At 38.6% G+C, this 22,611-nt stretch overlaps 1 protein-coding gene across 32 annotated transcripts in view; it reads left to right on the top strand.

Annotated features, from left to right (window-relative positions):
• The window catches only part of LOC105483059 (fragile histidine triad diadenosine triphosphatase), a 1,492,666-nt gene that overhangs the window by 689,860 nt on the left and 780,195 nt on the right, over positions 1-22,611 (top strand). For all 32 annotated transcript variants that reach the window (XR_011620120.1, XR_011620124.1, XR_011620122.1 and 29 more), the window contains one exon: positions 8,382-8,501. Coding sequence is in view for 27 of the 32 variants with exons in the window: in XM_071092017.1 (XP_070948118.1) it covers positions 8,382-8,501 (120 nt within the window). In the remaining 5 variants the exon portion in view is untranslated. The remainder of the gene's footprint in view (positions 1-8,381; positions 8,502-22,611) is intronic.

Here is a 22,611-nt window from a genome sequence, read left to right as displayed (position 1 = left end):
TTAACCCAGTACTTGCTTCTCTGGATTACAGAAGCTACCATCTCCATATTTGCTAAGAAACAGTTCCCTGAAGATGATTTTCCCCTGAAAATTCCACAGAATACTGGTACATCTAGTCTTTGTTTGGTAGAAAGATTCAGCAATTTTACGTTAGCTTAAAATAAAATTGCTTTCTGCCATTTTCATGTGAGAGGAAAGTATGTAATATTTATCTCAGTCTTGCAGACAGTTTCAGATCCTGGAGATGAACAAATTTTCCCATCAAACTCTTGACTTTTAATCTTTTTCATGCTTTTGTACCTTTTAGAGTTCCTAGAATATTTTTCTTCTTCATTGAAATTAAAACTTGAAGAAATACGTGTATTAGCAGCATATATGGGGATAATTTTACCACAATTAAAAAAGAGATAGACTTAGATTTGGGTAGGGAAAGAGAAAAAAAATTAGTATTTAAGGATACCTACATCACGTGGCAGACAAGAAAACATGCTTTCCATACTTTATTATCTACTATTTTCAAATGAAGTATCTGAGGATTAGAAGGTTCAGTGAATCCTGGAAGATCAGAAAGAGAGTGGCAGAACTGAGACTCTTTATCCACTCAAAAGTGTAGCAGAGCTTTGAGGAAAAGGGAGGGCTAAAGGCCAGAAAGGGAAAGTAAGATTCAAAAGAGGCAGGTGGTGCTGGAGGCCACAGCTGCCTGGCGAGAAGGGCATGTCCTTACATCTTTGTAAACAAGATAAATGAAAATACAATCACTGGAGTAAGTGGGGGGAGAGGCATGGTGGGTAAAAAAGCATATAAATCATTATTTGAAATTATAACAATATCAATTCATAGAAGTTAGGGCATCGGGAAGATGGGGTATGATATCTGGAAGAGATGAAAGGAGGTAAGAATATACTAAGGATAAAGATATTGATCTGCTTTAAAATATTGAGCATTATTATGGATAGAATAAGAATAACCACTATTGAAATAAAAATAGAATGTATAATTTTCGTACTCATGGGGAAAGAAAAATCAGACCTAACCTGTGGAAGGTAGACAGGAGACAAAGTGAAGTGAAACAAACGAAAAGATGAAATAAAATGTCTGAAGTAAGCTCAAAGAATAATCAGCGTAAATGTGTAGTGGTTAAACTTATCCAGCAGATTCTTTAACGGATAGAAAGCAAGATGCTATAGTATTTTATTTATAAAAAATTTCAAGAGAACAGTAAGGCAATGGAAAAACGTATAAAAATGTATACTTGTCAAATACAAAGAAGAAAAAGGAACAAGACCAAGGGAGTGAAATGAATATGAACATATCCACATGTAATAATGTAGCTTTGAGGTACAGAAAACAGTGATTTATGGTGTAAGACATTGATTTAGCAAATGTAGTTAGAAATTTAGCACAGTCCTCTCAGAAACCAATGAAGCAATGAGACAAAAGGACAGATTTGGATAACAATTTGATCTCTCATGTATATAGAACTTATTCAACAAAAGCAGAGCATACTTTATTTCAGAAGGTATGTGGATTAGACACAAGCTTCAACTTTCAATGAGTCAGGAAGCCTCAAATTCTACAAACAGCATAGAGGTTCTCTAACAACAGTGCTATGAAATCAGACACTATTAACAAAAAGATAGGAAAAACATCCCACATATCTGGAAATGAAAAGACATACTATGAAATAACCCTCAGGTTAAATAGGAAATAACAAGAATAGCAAAGTTTTAGAGCTGAGTGATAATAAAAGCACAGTAGGTGAGAGATAGAGCTAATGGAATACTTTCAAGGCAATATATAGCTTTTGTTACACAAGAGAAAAACACGAAGTCTGGAATCCTATAAGCCCAAGGTTTGACTCAAGTAACTAGAAAAACTGCCACATAGTAAATCCAAAGAAACAATAAAGGAAAACAAATCAGAGGAAAGAAATACAAATGCAGTAATAAAGTAAAAATAATTCATAAAAGCCAAAGAAACAGAAGTTCATTATTTGAAAAACTTACTAGGATAGGTCTTACTTTTGAATAACAGACAAAGAAAAAACATCTCCATGTACCACGATAAACACAATAGGAGAAAGGTACAAGAAATAATTATAGATTATATTTTTAAATCCAGTAAAAAGAATATAAGTTTTTACCAGTATTATGTGAAAAGGATATATGGCTAAGAAACTGATACAAGAAAAAAATCTTAAGTAAATCAGAAAACAATAAATGGTAATGATTATCAAAACTTAGTCCTTCCTGGCACAGGACAAAAGACACAGTTTGACAAAAGAGTTTTGTTTAACTCTCATGAAACAGAAAATGCTTGTTTAATAAACTCCCTTTGGAACAAAAAAGAAAAACCAAGCTATTATGTTTGATCTTGATAACAAAAACTAGATAGATTGGTTGGGCACAGTGGCTCATGCTTGTAATCCCAGCACTTTGGGAGGCTGAGGCGGATGGATTACTTGAAGTTAGGAGTTCGAGACCATCCTGGCCAATGTGTTAAAATGCTGTCTCTACTAAAAATACAAAAATTAGCTAAGTGTGGTGGTGGGTGCCTGTAATCCCAGCTACTTGGGAGGCTGAGGCAGGAGAATCGCTTGAACCAGGGAGGCAGAGGTTGCAGTGAGCCCAGATCATGCTGCTGTGTCCAGCCTGAACAACAGAGTGACACTCCGTTTCCAAAAAAAAAAAAAAAAAATTGAGAAATTATTGGCCAACTTCACTTATGACTTTCGAAAGGCTAAGAATCCAAATCTAGCAGTATATTAAAAAATAATACTTTGTGACTGAGTTGAATTAATCATAATAAGGAAAGAATAGTGAAGTATTATTTTTAAATTTGCTAATGTAGTTTACCACATTAATGACACAGAACAAGCAATTGCATCATCAGTGATATAGGAAAAGCATTTCAGGAAACCAATTTTTAAAAGAAATGGTGTGAACTCTTAGAAAACTTGAAATAGAAGGGATATTTTTAGCTTGATTAAAGGCTCCTATTTAAAACCTAGAGTAGACATCATTTGTAATACAAAAAAAAAAAAAAAAAAAAGTTTAAACTCAGCCCTCTTAAGGTCAGGAACAAGACAAGGATGCCTGTGTTACTTTTGCTTCTCAACACATTACCAGATACCTGACCAACGCAGTACAACAAAGAAACACAAAAGTAGGAAAATTGCAATGAAAGATATGATTGTCATTATTTCTAAGTGAAATTATATATATAAAAACAAAGAGAAGGCTGAGCGTGGTGGCTCACGCCTGTAATCCCAGCACTTTGGGAGGCCAAGACGGGCGGATCATGAGGTCAGGAGATGAAGACTGTCCTGGCTAACATGTTGAAACCCCGTCTCTACTAAAAATACACACACACACACAAATTAGCCGGGCGTGGTGGCAGGCACCTGTAGTCCCAGCTACTCTGGAGGCTGAGGCAGGAGAATCCCTTGAACCCGGGAGGCGGAGCTTGCAGTGAGCCAAGATCGCGCCACTGCACTCCAGCCTGAGCGACAGAACAAAACTCTCTAAAAACAAAACAAAACAAAATGACAACAAAAAAGAATCAGCAGAAACCATTAGAAGCAATGCAAGAGTTCAGCTAGATTGCCAGCTATAAGAACATAGAAAAATCAATAGCTTTCTACTGTATCGGGAGTAACTAATTATAAACTATGGCAATAATAAGGTACCATTTATAATAGTGGCATAAACTAAAAGCTATCTGGGAATAAATCTAAGATAGAATGCATAAAACATATAAGGGAAATTTAAAACTCTATTACAAGAGTTTTATTATGGTATTAAAGAGCATAAATGCAGCATTCATAAATGGCTCCATTGAATATTGTGACGATGTCACATTCCCTTCTCCCCTCTTAGAATTTAAATTCAGTCTCATCAACATCTAAGAATTTTTTTTTGAAAGGGGCAGAGTGGAGGCTAAAATTTATATGGGATAATAAATACAGAAAGAGGATCTCTGTTTTTTCTTTAGACATTAGCAATATAGAGCAGGAGTTGGCAAACTCCCCCTATAAACCAAATCTGGGCTGCTGCCTGTTTTTTCAAATAAAGTTTTACTGGGGCCCAGCCACACCTACTCATACTGCTTTCATGTTGCCATGACAAAGTAGAGTAATTGCAGCAGACACTGTGTGGCCTGCTGTGTCTGGTCCTTTACAGAAAAGAGAAAAAAAAAAAAAAAAAAAGTGCGACCTCTGTTCTACAGCATCTGGCTCTTACGCAGAATAGAAAGGCGTCTAGACTTATTCCTGTGTGTATACGGGAACTTAAAACTGTAATCATTCCCAGGAATTGGTACTAGGAAAATTGGCTCACAAAAAGAAAAATGAAGCTGTTTCTGTATTTCATACTATAAACAAAGCTCCAAGTGGAATAAATACCTAAATGTTAAGGATGAAAATATAAAGTCAATAGAAGAAAATATAGAAATATATATATTTGCAACCTTATGGTAGAGAGGGATTTGTTCTGAGAGATTTGCAGAGCACAAACTATAAAAAAAAAAAAATTGATGCACTTGGAATACATCAAAATGAATGATTTCTGTTCAACGGAGGGAACAACAGAGAAATTAACAGATGGTGAAAATATAATTATTGTGTTTAATAGACCATGATCAATATTTAGAATATACAAGGGACTGTACAAAATTAGAAAATTGAAGGGAGGAGAGCAATATGAAAGAGGACAAAGTATATGAATTGGCAATTTTTTAGGAAGAGAAACATGCATATACACACACATCACTATTAGAGACAAATGAAGTAAAAGGAAGAGACGCCATTTTACCGTTCAATAATTAAAAGCTTGGAAAGCAGGAAGTAGTATCAAGTGCTGGTAAGGATGTAGGAAAATAGAAATCCTCATGTATTGCTGCTGGGCATTCAAGCTGGTGCATATATTTTAGAAAATCTAAGTATCTGACCTGAATCCCAACAATGGGATGCTAGGATCGGAATCCAGGGAAACGTGTATAAGAATGGTAGTCACAGTGTAACTTGTGGTAAAAGGTTGTAATCAAGCTAGCTCTATAGTACTAGAGGAGTGGGCAGGAATACTACAGTGGAATGCAGTGAAAGAGTTGTTTATAGCACCATGGATGAGTTTCTAAAACAATGTTGAGAGAATACAGAAGAATGAGACTTAAAAACTACAAGTTACATACAAATTTAAAAACCATGAATAAAAGAGCCCTATGTATTTTTGACAAAAATTTATGTACACAAACATGTAAAGAGGATTCTGAATAATACATTAATTATGAAAAAGTGAATTTCTGGGGTGGGAAGGGAAGGAATGGGACTGGACATAGAGGACAAAAAGGAAAAGGATAAGAAAAGTGAAAAGAAAAAGAAGAGCTTTTCATGAGCTCATGATAATGTAGCTCATCAACTAGAGCCTGTGCTAAGTCAATTCTGTTCCATTATCCTGAAGGAGAAATAAACTTCTGGGACATTACTTCTTTTGGCAATGTTAGATCTAGGTGCTCAGAAAGTATCTTCAGGTATGGGTCTCTGTATCTTCACTGTCTTTGCCTCAGTGTTGGCTCTCATATCAAGCCAGCTCTTTTTAAGGAGAACTCATAGCTGTTTCAGGTTCATAGTCTACCAGTTTGGCAACTCAACTGAAAGAAAGTGGCCTTGTTACTATCAGCAGTATTACTCTGAAGGATGTCTTTGCCTTTGATTGGTTCATTTTGTGTCCTGTGTCCACTTCCAAACCAATCATATGTCAAAGGACTATGGGTGCCTGGGTCACATGCCCATCACTAGAACCAGGTAGTAGGAATAGTCCCACATGTAGAATATGGTGCGGTGTTACTAAAAGCAAAAAATCAAAGTGGTATGGCTAAGACTATAAGGAAGCAGATTCTGGGGAGGGAAATAACCACAGGTCACTTGAATCAAATGCTGTTTGTAGAATAGTTGATGTGATTTGCCATCTTTATTCTAGAAAAACAAGAAAAAATGAAGAATAGCTAACTCTAAGTATCTGAAGCACTGCCACTTGCATGATACTTGTTTTATATGATTGCAAGGAATAAAGTCATGAAAAACAGATAGACTTGGTGTAAAGAGCAACTATGTTATTTGTAGAGTTGACTATCTTAGCAGGAACGAGTAATGAACTCCCCATCACTGGACATATTCAAGCATACACTAGCCAGCTGTTTGGCAGGAATTCTGTAGGAAAAGGCCCAAGGATTGGGAGGATAGTTGGGTTTGGTCAGTGGTTCTGAATCACCTGGACAACTATGGAAGCCTTGATTGCTGGGCCCTTGTCCCAAAGTTTCTGGTTCAGTAGGTCTGGGGTGGGGCCTCAAAATTTGCATTTGAAATAAGTTCCCAAGTGAAGTTGATGCTATTGTGGAGGGATCTCCCCTTGAGAACTGTTGGGTTTTTAATGAGCTGGTTGTAAATGTTCTAAAAACCATTATCTGTACCGCTGGGGCAAACCTTCCCATCTTATTTCTTTAGTACCTGAAATGTGTACAGTTCTGGCTATATGGGTTCTTCCATAGAAAATGACATTTGTACAGTTCTCTGTCTTGTGTGTCATTGAGAATATTAGAATCATTAAACAATCATGCATTATTCACGTGCCTTATAAAATAGTCTAAGGAAAAAAAATACATTCAACATGTTTTTCCTCTGCTTTCACACCAACGACAACAATCAACAAAGACTACTACCGTGACCAAATGTGTGGCGTCCCCCCCCGCAAAACACACCAAGCAGCGGACACCAGCTAAATGTCCTTTGATTCAGTTCAGAAGAATTTGGATGTTATGTACCTGGAGATAGCCTCAGATTCCACAGGTTGAGGGCTCAGTGCCGTGAGACTGGCCCCTGACTTTCAGATACCAGTTGGAAGTCTGGGCCTCTGGAACTTCCAACTGACTGACTGTAAATCAGGGACCCCATGGTTCCTTCTTTGAGTTCACTCAATTTGCTTGAGCAGCTCAAAGAATTCAGGGAAATACTTAGGTTTACCAGTCTATTACAGCAAATATTACAAAGGATACTGATGAAAAGATGCATAAGGTGAGGTACGGAGGAAAGAGCACGGAGCTTCCATGTTCTCCCAGGGCTCTCCCAGGGCGAGCCATCCTCCAGGAACCTTCGTGTTCAGCTATCCAGAAGCTCAGGTTTAGGGAGAACATGGAAGTGGGGAGTGGGGCTTGAAAGTTCCAGTCCTGTAATCCTGCATTGGTCCTTCTTGTGACCAGTCCCATCCTGAAGCTACCTAGACTCTTAGAGGCTGCTAGCTACCAGTTAATCATTAGCATACAAAAAGACATCACTTTGGAGTTTCTAAGGATTTTAGGAGTTGCATGCCAGGAAATGGGGTTGAAAACCAAATACATATTTTACAGTAAAATAAATAGTCAACTATTTTCTAATTTCATCCTTTTTATAATCCTTTCTCTGTTTTTCCATAGAGTGATCCATGTTCATCAATTTTGTACTAGGCTGTTCCTGAGTTAGAAAAATGAAATCGTTTTCTAGGGATGGTGTTTTTTAGTCATTTACAAAGTGCGTCTTAGTCATTCACAAAGTAACTTTATTGTGTATTGGCATCCACCTGATTTAAAAGTCATTCCTTGGTGCTAGATGGATTTGGCTTGTCTCAGCTATGCCATGTGCCAGATTCCCTTCAGCTTCCCTTTCCTGCCCCCGGCCCCCCATGGCGTTCCCTCAAAAGGAAGATGCAGAACATTTCAGGTACCTTGCTGCTTTGTGGCCCTGTTACAACCAGGAATTGTTCTAGTTTTGAACTCCGTTTTGCTCCTTCCTTCCTTTTAAAAAAATTTGTTTTTTCTCCTTAATTTTGGAGATTTTGCTAGAATAGTTCTCTGGGGGTGCTCATATTTTTGTAATTGTAGGCAAGGTCAGACAGTGTTTGCACTTGCTGTAAATTGCTATTATATGAACATAAAACCATTTGAGAGACGCATTTAAGAATTAGAAGGTTTATAGTTAATACTTAATGAAAATTTTCAGCTTAGCAGAGATGACAAAATAGATGGGTAAAAATAAGTACCTGACAAATAGGGCCTTGTGGGTTTGAGTTAAGGTGGCACCGTGAGGTGCAGGGGGAGGAAAGGGGAAAGGCTGTTTTGTTGTCCAAGTGCAAACTTCTGCTTGAAAATTGCTAACTCTAATCAAGGAAACACTGGTAGGGAGAGTGGAGTATTTTAGAAAGACTTGCCCAGAATGCATCTTGGTGAACATTCAATGAGGAACAATTTCAATGGCATCCTCTCTGCAACTAAGAATCTGTAGTAATGGAATTTGCTTTCTTTAAGGTGGTATATGAGCTGAGTTTCTTATTTGAATTCTATCCATTGTCTTTTAGACTTCAGCTGTGAGGACATGTCGTTCAGATTTGGCCAACATCTCATCAAGCCCTCTGTGGTGTTTCTCAAAACAGAACTGTCCTTCGCTCTTGTGAATAGGAAACCTGTGGTACCAGGACGTATCCTTTTTTATCTGGAGAGGAAAAATAAAAGTCTTCTGAGCCTAACCAGCCAAATGAATATAAATGTAAGATTGGCCTCCAGTCTGTCCAAAAAGGTAAAGAAAGAATCCATCTCCCTCCCATTTTGAAGACACCAGGTAAGATGTTACGCACATTTATTCTGAATCCAGTTGGTGGCACCAGTAATATGCTTGATCAATGTTGCAGAACTTCTGAAGAGAGTTGCTTAGCAACCGTGGCTTTGGAGGTGAATTTTTGCTTGACCTTTTCACTATCATAGCTGAGTAAATAAATAGGTGCTTCTGAAATGAGCCCAGTGAATATCACGGGCACTTGGTTTTCAACTTATCTGTTGTGAATTTTAATAGTAGCTTGGGTGGTGCCTTTGTGATGTGGAAGCAAGATATGTGCGGATTTGAGACTGACACTGTTGCTTTACCTCTTGGAGATCATTCAAGTTGTGTGTTTTATTTAAATTTATATATATAAATATACTTACAATTTTTTTAAAAAAATTAGGACCTGAAATAACATTTTCTCTTGGGAAAACTACCAGCTTATAGATCATCGGCCAGTGTCATTGGTGGGTAGAGTTGTTTTATTTCCCTCTGACCACTGAGTTGCGGTCTTTCCTCCTACAGACTTCAGCAGGAGCTTTATTCTTTTGCGGTGGGAATAACAAGTATTGGTGAAATGCTTGGGGAGTTGTTTTTATGTTGTTGAAAGTATCACCCTGGATTGTGTGCATATGAATTTTGTACTGACTCTTCAGGATGTTTTTCTCTTTCCTCCTTAACTTAGTTTACTAAGCAGAAGGCAACAGAATAAAATTTAATATTTTCAGATAATAAGTATTTTCCACACTGAGACATGATTTTGCTTTGAAATGAATTTCTTAGAAATTCCGAATGTACAAATATGCCAAGAGGTTTTTCAGAGTAAGCTGCATTTTTTTTTTCAGTGAAAATGTGGAAAGTGCTTGAGAACTTCATGAATAATCTTCCTTTCTAGCCATGTAACTATTGTATGCTGAAAAAAGAAATACAAATAAGAAAAGCGTGTACCAAAAGATAATTGTGATTGTATTATAGACTCCCAAATTTCTGGAATCCAAATTCTAGTCAAATAAATTGTATTAATTTAGAAAACCAATAAGCAATAATCTAGTAAATATGTAAGTTTTTCTTAATATTTAAAACTCTTCTTTTAAATGTATAAAATGAGTCTAAATAATATTAGAAAACTGTTTTCTTCTGTTTATTGAAAAAAGTACTGGAATGATTTAGAAAGGCCCTCGAAAACAGAACAATTTTTTAAGTTTAATGCCAATTGTGTATTGAATTCTTTTAAAAGACCTGAATTTCTTGAAGTAACATTTTATTTTGCTGTAAGTTTGTGGTGGGCTTTTTCCTTTGGGGTTTTTAAAAGCAAAATGTCTGTAAATTAAGGTGTTGAAAGAATATGATTTAAATGCCATCTCTCTCTACGTGCCAGCTTTAATTGACTTTTAGAAAAGAAATAAAGGGACCTGGGATGAAAATGTGAATTTAGACAAGATTTGTTTGTCTAAATTCACTCTCATTCCTATGAAAATGAGAGGTCACAGATGCACTACCCTTTTTTTTTTTTTTTCCCTCCTTTTGAGGCAGAGTCTCACTCTGTAGCCCAGGCTAGGTTACAGTGGCGCGATCTTGGCTCAGTACAATCTCTGCCTCCTGGGTTCAAGCGATTCTTGTGCCACAGCCTCCCAAGTAGCTGGTACCACGGGCAGGCGCTACCACCCTGAGTTAATTTTTGTATTTTTAGTAGAGATGGGGTTTCGCCATGTTGGCCACTTTTTAAAATGATTAATAATGGAATGAACTCTTGTTTGTAGTTTTTTTACTCATATCTTAAGAGTGACTTGATTTTTCAGACTTTTTAACAAACTCAGAAAATGTGATGTATAAAACCAGGGCATATGTGAGTCTGAACTCAAGAAAAGTAGAAATGTCTATGTTTAGGAAAATATCTGTAGTGTGAATAGTGCGCAAGTAGTGAATACTAACTAGTTTCTTTCTGGATGGCACTGGTGTTGCCGTTTGGGAAATGAACCCTGTTCAGTTACTATATATTTGAGTAAATACTTGGAGAATATTTTATTAAAATTAACACACTTCAGTTTGTTTGGAAGGTAGCAAGAAGGATCTAACCTTTTCTGATTATAAGAACAATGAGAACTGGAGCATTTTTAAAATCAGTATACTCTGTAAGGCTAATTAACATCTGCACTATTTAAAACAGTCTCAGGCCAGTAGACAATGTATTCAGACAATCCTTCTTATGTGATGATTTTGTAACTTTTTATTTGACTTTACCTTTATAAACTCTGCCATGTTACAACTGGGAGACACAGCTTAATAAGGTACTCATTTGCTTGCGGAAAGCTCTAGACTTTTGCCCTGAGATTTGAGAATGGAAGATGTGGATAGCTCTGTCCACTAACATTTCATAAATAAACGGTGAGATGTCTGGAGTGGGCTTTTATCTTCCTCCAGTGATCTATCCTGCCTGCCCTAGTCTAGCCCTTAGGTGTGGTTCATGTAGATTTATGATGTCTCCCTGCCTCTGGGCTTTTCCAATCCAGCCTATAACTTTATCTGGACCACAGCCCTGACCATATCATTCTTCTCTTCCCTTGTGAGTAAACCAATAATGAATGTCTGTTTTTTGAGGATAAAGTCCAAATTCCTTAGAATAGTTTTTAAGGACCTTCATTGTACTGGCTCAGTCTCCCCTCTTTCCAGCTGTTTCCTGAATATGTGTTGTACTATCCCTTTACCATACTTTCTCCTGCCTCTCGCCTCAACTGGAGATTCTCCCCATCCTTTTCATTTCAACTGAAGTGCTTTGATAACTGTCCCACCCTCCTAGGGAGAAGAACAAAAAAAAAACCAAAAAACCCTTTCCTCTTTGTTTGTGACACTCACTTCCTTATTCACATGTTGATTCATTCAACACTTTATTACTGAGCTCATACTCCGTTCCAGGTACCATGATCAAACACATAGTCCAGTCTGCCTCGTATCTGAAGTATGTGCATCCCTATTTCTGCACCGAGTCTTTCCTTCCTATGGACGGGACCTGCTCTTGCCCGTCTCTTTTTTCTTAGCATCCAAATGTATTATGTTCACTGAATCTAAAGTGAGACTGGAAACATCAGGAGCATATGCATTGTTCCAGTTAACGGAATAGGGAGACAGGGTGTGCTGAAATCCCACCTCTTCCCTATTCCCATGCACGAGGCCAAATCTTGTCACCACTTTTTTCCAGATGTTTCAGTATCATGTCCAAGCTAGATTTTCCCAGCTTCCCCCTCATCCTTTGTCCATTACAATTCTGTTTACAAGTGTGTGAGTGTAGGGAGTTAAATCTAAAAGCAGTGAATGAATTGATGGCAGATGGGAAAAGATTCTTTGCCATTTCTTTACATGTTAATTTGTGAATGGACCAATCTGTGTTTTAAGGGCAGTATATTGGCATCTTTATGTAAAATGGAACATTTTGTTTTGTATGTTTGATGAATTCTTCTTAAAAATGGCATTCAGGTGCCCTTTGGGGAGTGTGCCATTCATGAGAGACTTGTAAATGTCATCTTTGAACTTGTGGCTCTTATAACATTTTGCTGCCCCCCACTAACACTTATTTCTTATGACTTTGCTCACTGACTTTTTCATAGCTTTCAGAGAAAGAAAAAGAACTGTCAAATCAGGGGCCAAAGATATGCTTTTGAAGCAGGATGGTTTGCTTCATTCTCAGAACAGCCACTTCAGTCCCTCCTTGTTCCCACCTGAAGCAAACACTTCTGTTCCTTGCCAGCACTGTTTAAAGCCTATTGAATAGGCTTTGGCTTCTGTGGTGCAACACTTAGAATAATATGTCAGAATGTCTTTAATCCATTAATTTCTTGTTACTGGAAAATGCTTTTCAGAGTTTCTTGGTGATAGAATCATTTTGAAGAGTACACATTCAGAATTCTGCAGCAAACATTTTATTCATGTGTCTCAGTGCAGCCCAGCTATTGTTCATGGCTTAAATAAATTTGAACCATTATGGTTAATACTTCTCCTTACCCCTCCTCCCTTTGCTTTGTGCTGTGTCTATCTCTCTTCTTGAGTTGAGCATGAAAATGAATTTAAACATCAGTGGTATCCATTTGAAGACTGGGGCTTTTGTTGTAAATAAAATTATTCATTTGTTATGTTCTGTTGTTTTCAGCAGAGAGTGTATTGATCTCTGCATTGCTATTCTGAATGGCGTAAGGAGCTGCAACATGAGAGAGACACAGCAACATTTGTGGATGAATTGAATAGGGTGTGTGATGACAGACAGAAACCTTGCTCACTGATCATACTGTATTCTACAAATCATTCATCAAGAGTTTATTGAATCAGTTATTAAAAAGAGCAGATTTTTCCAACCAAGACCATCACACGCAGAATGTTACCAGGGCCAAACAACATTAGGATGATGCATAGAGGGACAGCCTTACAAAGTATATTTGTGAGAGAATTAGACTAGGTAACTTAAAGAACATTTCTGCTGACACATTAGAAATAAAAAGTTTGCTACAATGCAAACTGTGCTCCAAGATCCAACTTCAAAAGGTAAAAAAGAAAACTCTGACAACTGTCTTTTAATACAGAATATTATTAATGTTACCAGGGCCAAACAACATTAGGATGTTAATTTTCCCCAAAGAGCAATGTTAAGTTTCCCCAGTTTTCAGACTGTTACCATGTTGAGTGCTCCTGAAATAAGTGGAAAAATAATAAAAATAGCTTCATTACTTAACAGTGATTCTTACCAAATAGATGCTATAGATAAAAGCGCCCTTTTAGTCGTTCCATAAAAATCAGAAATATTTGTCATTTCCTCAGTGGGTTGTAATCTTGTGAATTCCTTTAATTGTTCAGGAAGCTGCAGTTATTAGTGATCTTCCATTTCTCTAAAGAGTTTCTTTTTAAACCTTCCTGTACAAGTAAAATGAGCACAAGCACTATTTTTAATATCTTTATTGCTAAAGATAGGTTTTTGCTCTGAAAATTGCCCTAAGCACATGTCTTGTCTTTGCTCTGTGCATGCTTGTTGTATATCAGTCAGCTTAAGCTTTTGGAGGAGAAATGTTCAAAGACAATCTTGCTGTCTGATGTAATGGGGCAAGTTGGTTTTCTTGTGGTCACATTTTTTTCTTGAGTTCATTTGGCAGATTGTTGTGTTCAAAGACATGCATTTAGCAGTGATTGTGAAGTTGGAGCTTTCTTTTTCCTACTTCTGTGGGAAAGGTTTCCATATGAATGCGCACCTACCCTTGCGTTATTAGAGTACATGGCCACCAGCTAGAAGCAGCTTCTGATAGTATTGGCCAATGGGAACAAAGGAAGTTATTGGATGCTTTCATCATTCGAAGTTGACAAACATCTTTTTTCAATGTCTAAAATCCACCACAGAGAATCCTGCCAACTCTCATTGTAAGAGAAACTTTGTGTGACCATCATCCATCTTGACTTGCCATCTAAAGAATTACGATGCAGAAAACAAATTCATTTTATCTCACATACCAGCTGATCAGTTGGTAGTGAGCTGCCAAGGTTGAGGACTCAGGCTGCACGTGGGGTCGGAAGGCAGTAACTGTCATGGGCACTAGAGGGGAAGGGGAAGCCCTCCTTGCTAGTCTCTTCCTCTCTCAAGTTTATTTTTTGTTCCTGGAGCCGAGACTGACATCTTTATTTTTTATCATAGACAGAATGATGGATTGTTGTAACCTGACGCTGAAGGAATTAAGTAGGTACTTTGTATGTGTGCAAGGAAGATTTGAAATTGGATGGAGAAAAATGCATGGACTTTGTGCACTTTGCCCTGGCCCCTTCAAAATGAAGGTGACATACCCATGAAACACTGTTCCTGAGGCATGTGCGTGTTGGTCTCTAGACCTCATCTGGACTACTTCCTGCTATCTGCCTTCTCTTCCTTGACTCGTCTGGCTCATTGCTGCCTGCTTTCTGCTGAGGATATGCACGTACAAAGTAGCCTTGTGGTTCACTAGGTCACTGTTGCTTAATGACGGTTTTAACTGTCTTTCCTTGATCTTGACCTGTCTTCCACACTAGGGTTACCCTACTGTGAATGGGATGGGGTGCGTTGGCCTGACCTGATTATGCATTACAGGATAAAAATTCAACGGTCATTTTCATCAAGTACATTTCTCAGAATTGCATAAAGGCTGTAGAGTCACTTTTACAACCAGAAATGCGTATCTTTACCATCTGCAGATCTACACAGAATATAAGTCTGTTAATGTAGGTGTGTGTTGGGGGAGAGGGATATTAGGGATGTTCTTTCTCCAATTCTAGCAAATGGTAGAATGATAATTATATGTATCTAGATAACACTTTGAATATTAATCATATTGCTATCATGGGTATCCTGTAATGTGGAAAGCTGTTCAAAATTTCCATTTATTTCCACAGTAACTTTTTCAGGTAGTTTTAAACTGTCACGGTTAACAATTACTGAACTCTGTTCATTATATTCTGGGCATATTTTTGACCTGCTTTCCATGCAAGTCATCAGATTTTAAGGAACACGAAAAGACTGGTCATGGTGTTGCCGGCCTTGCACTTGCTAAGGAATATAATTATAAGTAATGAATGGAATAATAATACATCATTATTTATGAGACGTGTCATGTAATTAACTTAATGCAAAATATATTCTAATTTCCATTTGGAATGAAAATAGGTTTGTTTGAACATCAGTAGGTAGTTACTGATTCTTTTATATTTTCATGCACATATCAAGACTGTTAAAATCTACTGAGTACATATACATGGAGTTTTTACAACAGTCAAGATAGCTTTCTTCTAATAGAGTCTTATGTATATTCCTTATTTTTATTATATATACATAATTTGTATATGTGTTCAACTCTTAGAGTTAGCATAATTTATATTTATTGCAAATTAATGATCTAATTTATTTACTTAGCTACCATTTCCTTTCTCAAACTAATTAACTGAAAAAATAACCATAAATTTGCAAATAGCTTCTGGGCACAAATCCTAAGTTGGACTTATCCTTAAAAACCTCTACAATACCAGATACCTGAAGTGGTTTGCAATCTAAACTATCTTTATGAGACTTCTACTACAGGCTTTAAATATATTTCAGGAGACTTGGTTTAGCTTATATCTATCTGCAGTTGGGGGTCAGGATATGGGTGGATAAGTCTTAGGCAGTGGAGTTAGTTATGTTTATGTGTAACAATTAGTATGACACATGGTACTGACCAATGTTAAAGGTGGTTCCTGAAAGCTCTCTGCTGTGCCAGACATCAACATATTAATTTCTGCATTGTGGGGATGTCTGGAGAGTCCCAGGGGAGGAAGCAAAGAGATGGTGAGCAGCATGCAAGGGTAGTAAGTAATGCTTCTGTATTTCAATATTTTCATAACAGGAATGGACACGCCAGTGCACATGGTCTCTGTAGCAGCCCAGATTTTAGAGGGAGAAAACAGATGGAAGAAGCTCCTTTATATCCCTAAGACCAAGCATGTTTTTTGTTCTTCAAGACCATTAAGTCAAGCATAGTTGTAGACTTGCTGATGAATTAAAACCAGCAGAACTCTTTCTTTGTATCAAATGGTCATCTTCCTCACACTGAACTTAGCCTCCTAACACTGGTTTAAGGGAAAGCTTACTTGTAGCATGGAGGATACTGAGGCAATGTTCTTTCTTTCCCTTTTGTATATGTGTTTGGGGTAACTGTGGCAGTGGAGAGTATATTTATGCACATATAACTAATATCTTACATTAAAATAATTTAAAATAATTAAAATTGTATTTTATGACTAACAATGCATTATTGGAGTCAATATTTTGTTTCAGACAGGCACAGTAGTGCACACCTATAATCCCAGAGTTTTGGGAGGCTGAAGCAGGAGGATCACTTGAGGCCAGGAGTTTGAGACCAGCCTAGGCAGCATAGCTAGACCCTTTTCGACAAGAAAAATTTATTGGCTAGGCGTGATGGCATGCATCTGTAGTCCTAACTACTTGGGAGGCTGAGGTAGGAGGATTGCTTTAGCCCGGGAGTTCAAGGTTATAGTAAGCTATGATTTGCACCACTGCACTGTAGCCTGAGCTGCGGAGCAAGAACCTTTCTAAAACAAAAATTGTTCTATCCTCATTGGCCTATGAGTGGTTTAAATGGAAAAGCTGAGGCACAGACCAATGGTGGCTCTAGTTCATGGGAATCTGGGCTTTACCCAGGACTCTTGATTCTCATTCCATTGTTCATTTCACCCTCTCTGGTTGCATTTCACATATGCTGCAAAAATCTATGTGCTGTGGGGTGGGTGTCCTGAGAAGTTCTCTCTAGAGTTAAAACCTTTCCCATTAGCCCCACTTTCTAGTGTTATATTTTCCTAAAGCTTTACTCTGCCGTTTATATTTTTATGGGCATTTTGCTGTTTGTGGTTTTATTATTTTATTGTAAGCTTCATTATCATTTAAGAATAAGACCAACCTTAGTGACTTCTGAAAGTCTAGAAGGTTTAAGCCTTACTCTCCAGTGCCATCTATATGAGGCCCAACAGTTTAGCTTGGCTAGCAGCGTAATTTGCTCTGAGATAAAATGAGTCCAGGAGGAGCTAAATTCATCTGGCTCTCCAATTTTTCTCTTTCCTGATAGGTTTCGGAATGCCTAAAGTTATCAAGAGTTCTTTTTATCTTTAAGATTAATTTCCAGTTCAAGAGATTTGTGTGCTAATACTTTAAAAAGTTAGCCATGATACCCTTCCATTCGCCAAAGATGATTGCTTTAATAGTTGTTAAATAAGATGTGTCAGGATAAAAATAAATCAACAGGAATTACATTAAAATCTGGAGTGTTTCACATGCAGAGGCCTTGAATACTAGTTAGTAATTTCTATTCTGTTTAGGGAACAAATGACTCTAGAAACCATCTCTCAGGGAATCCTCTCTGCAGTAATGTAATTGAAGTTCAGGAGTGCAGCAGATGTTGAGTGAAACTTTTCCTATTTCCCTGGAATAAACAGCTAAGGCCTAAGCAGGAAGGCTGACATTTGGGGGCAGATGCTCTCCATATCCACATTACTGAGAGGCAGCAGCAGAACCATTCCTACCTCACCAAACCATACCTCCACGCCCCCAAACTGCAAAGGGAGAGGATTCATGAGGATAAAGATCGACAGATGAAATGAGGAGTGTTGAGATGCTTTCTTCTTCCCTCTTCTGGAGTAATTACTCCCACTGCCTTGAAAGTCACGTCCCTCGGGGGATGCTTTCCACAAAATTACACTGGCATCTTGTTCCCCGGCTTGATGCTACGAAGCTGTAGAACCTGCAAGCTGACGCAGGCACTGTCACGATCTGGGAGTGCAGGGAGGTACAATTGCTTTTGGAGAGCTTCCCATGTGCTCTGTGGAGTTTGGAATTGTACATGAGTGCCCAAGAGTGCTTGCTTCTCATCTTTGCATTCCTGAATGTAGGTTGGGGCAGGGGAGGCTTGTTGGCGAGGCTTGTAGTAGCAGAACAAGAAGTCACTGAAGAGGAGTAGTGTTCCTGGGAAAAAAGATGAAAACAACTTTTCTACACTATCCCGCCTTTTCGGTAGCCCTTTGAAGAAGCCCAGAAGAACCAACCTCAGCAGGTCCCCTGGTTCCTGTAAATGACCATGAATGTCAGAGTAGAAGGCAGGCACCACTAGGTTGCTCAGGTAGATGCTGGGCCAACTGATGTGCTGGCCTATCCAAGGAGGGGATTGGGTCATGGAACACCGGCAGATCTAAAAGGGAGACATGGCTGTCCTTTTGTAAATGAATCCTCAGAAACAAATGGGGGCAAGACTTTACTACCTTCCCGACAAAAACATGCCTGTTAATTCACCAGTGCAGATTACCGTATTTGCAGAGGCTCCCAGCAGATGGAACTGGAGCTAGACCAGGGACACTTACCTGTCACCTGTTTGTCTTTGTGTGCGTGTGTTTTGTGCATGTGTATGTGTGTTTCATTTTGTGTTTTTGTTTTTGAGACAGAGTCTCACTCTGTCACCCAGGCTAGTAGTGCAGTGGCGCAACCTTGGCTCACTGCAGCCTTGAACTCCAGGGCTCAAGTGATCTTCTCACCTCAGCCTCCTGAGAAGCTGGGACTACAGGTGCAGGCCACCATGCCCAGCTAATTTTTGCATTTTTTTGTAGAGATGAGGTTTCACCATGTTGCCCAGGCTAATCTCAAACTCCTGAGCTCAAGCCATCCACCTCAGCCTCCCAAAGTGCTGGAATTACAGGCATGTGCCACCGCACCTGGCTACCTGTCACTTGTTGACAGGCAACCTGTTACCAAAGACCACACTGCCTTTAATGCTAGCATAGCTTAGCCTCACTATGGGAGAAATATTTGTAGAGAGCTCTAAGTAATAAAAGTTGCATCTCAAGTCTGTGCTTGGTAGGATATAAAATTTTGATAGAACCAAGACAAGAATTTTAAAATGGAGAGATTTACAATTATGGAAAGTGACTACATAGTTATACATTCTGCCCGAGATATTGTTAAAGAGCCAGAAAGGGATTCAAGGTAGGGTGGCTGAAAGATGAGAGCAAAGAATATAATGGTAGCACATCTTTGTCCCACTAAGTTGAGATTCCTCAATTATTGTTTACACAAAGAGATAATATAAATCTTAAAGAAAAAAAGGGGTTGTCAGTCAATACCACATTAGGTAGGATGTGATTGCTTTAATTCTTAGAGTCAGAATCTTGCGTATATTAGACAGTTGATAAATATTTATGGGATAAATTTAATTTTGGTTCAAAACAGGATGGTTAGGTAAAGGAATATTTAATTATTAAATATTTTCTGAAGATCTACTATATGTCAAGTTCTTCTCATCTTTTTCATTTCTGATCTAAATTTGGCATCTCTTAAGCCAACAAAGTATCAATGTAAGGATTAAATGCTATTGGAACTTTTTTGCATGGCAGCAGCCAGAGTGATCCTATTAAACATGTTGAATCTATGTCACTTCTCCGATTATCCCCACAATGGCTTCCTACCTTCTTCTAACTAAAGCCAAAGTTATCACAGTGATTGACAAGGTTCCTACTTGCATTCCTTCATCCTGCAATCAACCATTGCCCCCTCTGATTTCATCTATTACTATTTTTTCCTGTAGTGGGTTGAATGGGGATCTCTCAAAAGAGATGTCCGTATCTCAATCCTTGGAACCTGTGAATGGTACCTTATTGGGAAAGGGGTCTTTGTGGATGTGTGAGTTAAGTATCTCACCTTGAGGTGGGGAGATGATCCTGGATCAGCCAGGCAAATCCTACATCCAATGACAGTGTCCTTATAAGAGTGAGACAGGGAGACTACATGGAGAAAAGGAGGACACAACTTGATTGTGAAGGCAGAGATTGGAGTGATGTGGCCACAAGTCAAGGAATGCTAACAACCGTCAGAAACTGGAGCAGCAAAGAGGGAGTGTGGCCCTGCTGACACCTGGATGTCACACTGCTGACCTCCGAAACCATGAGAGCATCAATTGCTGTTGTTTTAAGCCACCAATTCATGGTAATTTGTTACAGCAACTACACACAAATTTCAAAGCTCCCCACATTCGCTCTGCTCCAACCACACTAGATTCCTTCTTGTGCATTGAACATTCTAAGCACACTGCTGCCTCATAGCCCTTGAACCAGCTGCTGTTCCTTCTTCATGGAATGCTAATCCCCCAGATGTACATATGCCATGTTCACTCAACTCCTTCAGACCTCTATTCAGATTGTGCTCAAATGTCACAGAATAGTCTTTCCCATTATCTTAAAAATTGCACCCCTACCACTTAACATTTCTTTGTAGCATTTATACACTAAAGTACTGTATAATTTATTTGTGTGTGTGTGTGTCTCAGGCTGACTAGAATGTGAGCTCTGTGAGGGCAGGGATTATTCTCTGGTTTATTCATGAATGCATCTCATCTGCCTGGGCAGTGCCAGGCTCATAGCAAGTGTTCAGTAAATATTTGTTAAATGAATATTTGCTAGATGAGTGACCCTGGTTGTCCATGTTGGCTTTTCAGCTCTAAAGCTAAAAGAGGACAACGGTCCTCATTTAACAAGTAGAATAATGTGGTTAAGTTCTCACACCAGGCAGTACACTGCAATGGTTAAGATAGTGTCAACCTGGATTCTATGTACCTAACACACATGCACACATGCTTGGAGACATAACTAATATTCATCATTCCAAAGTGGCCTGCTTTGAAAGAGAGAGAAGTAACAGGTGGTTTGAGCATGAAAAATACTCAACCCCTCCCATGCCCAGCACAGTTTTCATAGATTTCCATGTGGATTCCAGCCAGGCTGATGAAATCAGTTCTTTCCCTGGCTGAGAGAAATCTAACAGAAGGGTTTGATAACTCATCAGCTGGTGAGCTTTGATTTCCCAAGATTGTATATGCCACTGTCTTGCCTTCCTCAGGAAGTCTAGAGCAACTCTGTAAGCAATTTCTTCAGTTTAGTCAAGTTTTTATGGCCTTACCATCTTGACTTCTCATGCATACAGGTTGCCTTACATAACATGTCCTTTTGTAGATCTCTATTTCTTTCCGATGATACCTTTGCTGAAACCTTCTTCCAATTTATTATTTCTACAATAATAATCAAGGCAATTTCCATTAGACAGTTTGTTTATTCATTTATTTCCTAGAATTGTTTAAAAATGATTTAAGGTGACTATGATAAAGTATAGTAAGATTAAGTGCTTTTAAAAAAAGCAAATTACAAAATTCAAGAAGTAGTAAAAGGAAAGTAAGATGGACCAAAAGTGAGATTAGTGCATCAAATAGATACAAAGTAATTATATACTTGCTAGAGATAGTGATATGGTTTGGCTGTGTCCCCATCCAAGTCTCATCTTGAATTGTAGCTCCCATAATTACGTGTTATGGGAGGGAGCCGGTGGGAGATAATTGAATCATGGGGATGGTTTCCCCCATACTGTTCTTGTGGTAAAGAATAAGTCTCACGAGATTTGCCGTTTTTATTAGGGTTTCCCCTTTCACTTGGCTCTCATTTTTCCTTTGCCTGCTGCCATGTAAGATGTGCCTTTTGCCTTCTACCATGATTGTGAGACCTTCCCAGCCATGTGGAACTGTGAGTCTATTAAACCTCTTTTTCTTTATAAATTGCCCAGTCTTGGGTCTGTCTTTAGCAGCATGAAAACAAACTAAAACAGATGGGTTACAAAGTTGGCCCTGAGCTTTCTAGCACCAACCTAAATAAGGAAAGACCATCCATTCTTGAGGTAAAAGTAGGCTGATTGTTCAGAAAAATGCAGAAATCTGCACAACACCAGAGATCAGACAATTTTCTGTGAATTCTTCCTCAAGGAGTTGATGCCAGAATATGTAATTGACAGCATTCTCAAAACATCCTTTCAATGCACATGGAGGCTCTTTCTCAAAAATATGTTCTGAGTCTGGTACTCAACATCTCTACTACTCCTGCCAAATCTTGTCTGAACTGGGTGCAGTGAGCTCTCGGGTTTCCTTGTTTATCATTCCCCCAACTGCAGTCTACCACTATCCATCCTCCAGTCTACCACTATGCAGCTGACATGGATTTTTAAAAATACAGAAACAAGAACAGGTTGTTCCTTTGCATTAAGAACTTATAGTTGTTTCTGGATGGGCATGGTGGCTCACGCCTGTAATCCCAACACTTTGGGAGGCTAAGGCAGGTGATCACTTGAGGTCAGGAGTTTGAAACCAGCCTGGCCAACATGGTGAAACCCTGTATCTACTAAAAATGCAAAACTTAGCCAGGCATGCTGGTGGGCACTTGTAATCCCAGCTTCTCAGGGGGTTGAGCCATGAGAATTGCTTGAACCCAGCGGGGTGGAGGTTGCAGTGAGCTCAGATCATGCCCCTGCACTCCAGCCTGGGCAACAGAGTGAGACTCCATTTCAGAAACAAAACAAAACAAAACAAAACAAAAAACACCTTCTGGTTGCTGTTGCTGTTTCTTTCACTTAAAGTAAAATCTGA

Source organism: Macaca nemestrina, chromosome 2, assembly GCF_043159975.1.
Source record: "Macaca nemestrina isolate mMacNem1 chromosome 2, mMacNem.hap1, whole genome shotgun sequence".
Classification (NCBI taxonomy): domain Eukaryota; kingdom Metazoa; phylum Chordata; class Mammalia; order Primates; family Cercopithecidae; genus Macaca; species Macaca nemestrina.
The sequence above is the reverse complement of the archived record's forward strand: the minus strand, read 5'-3'. Positions and strand labels throughout refer to the sequence as shown.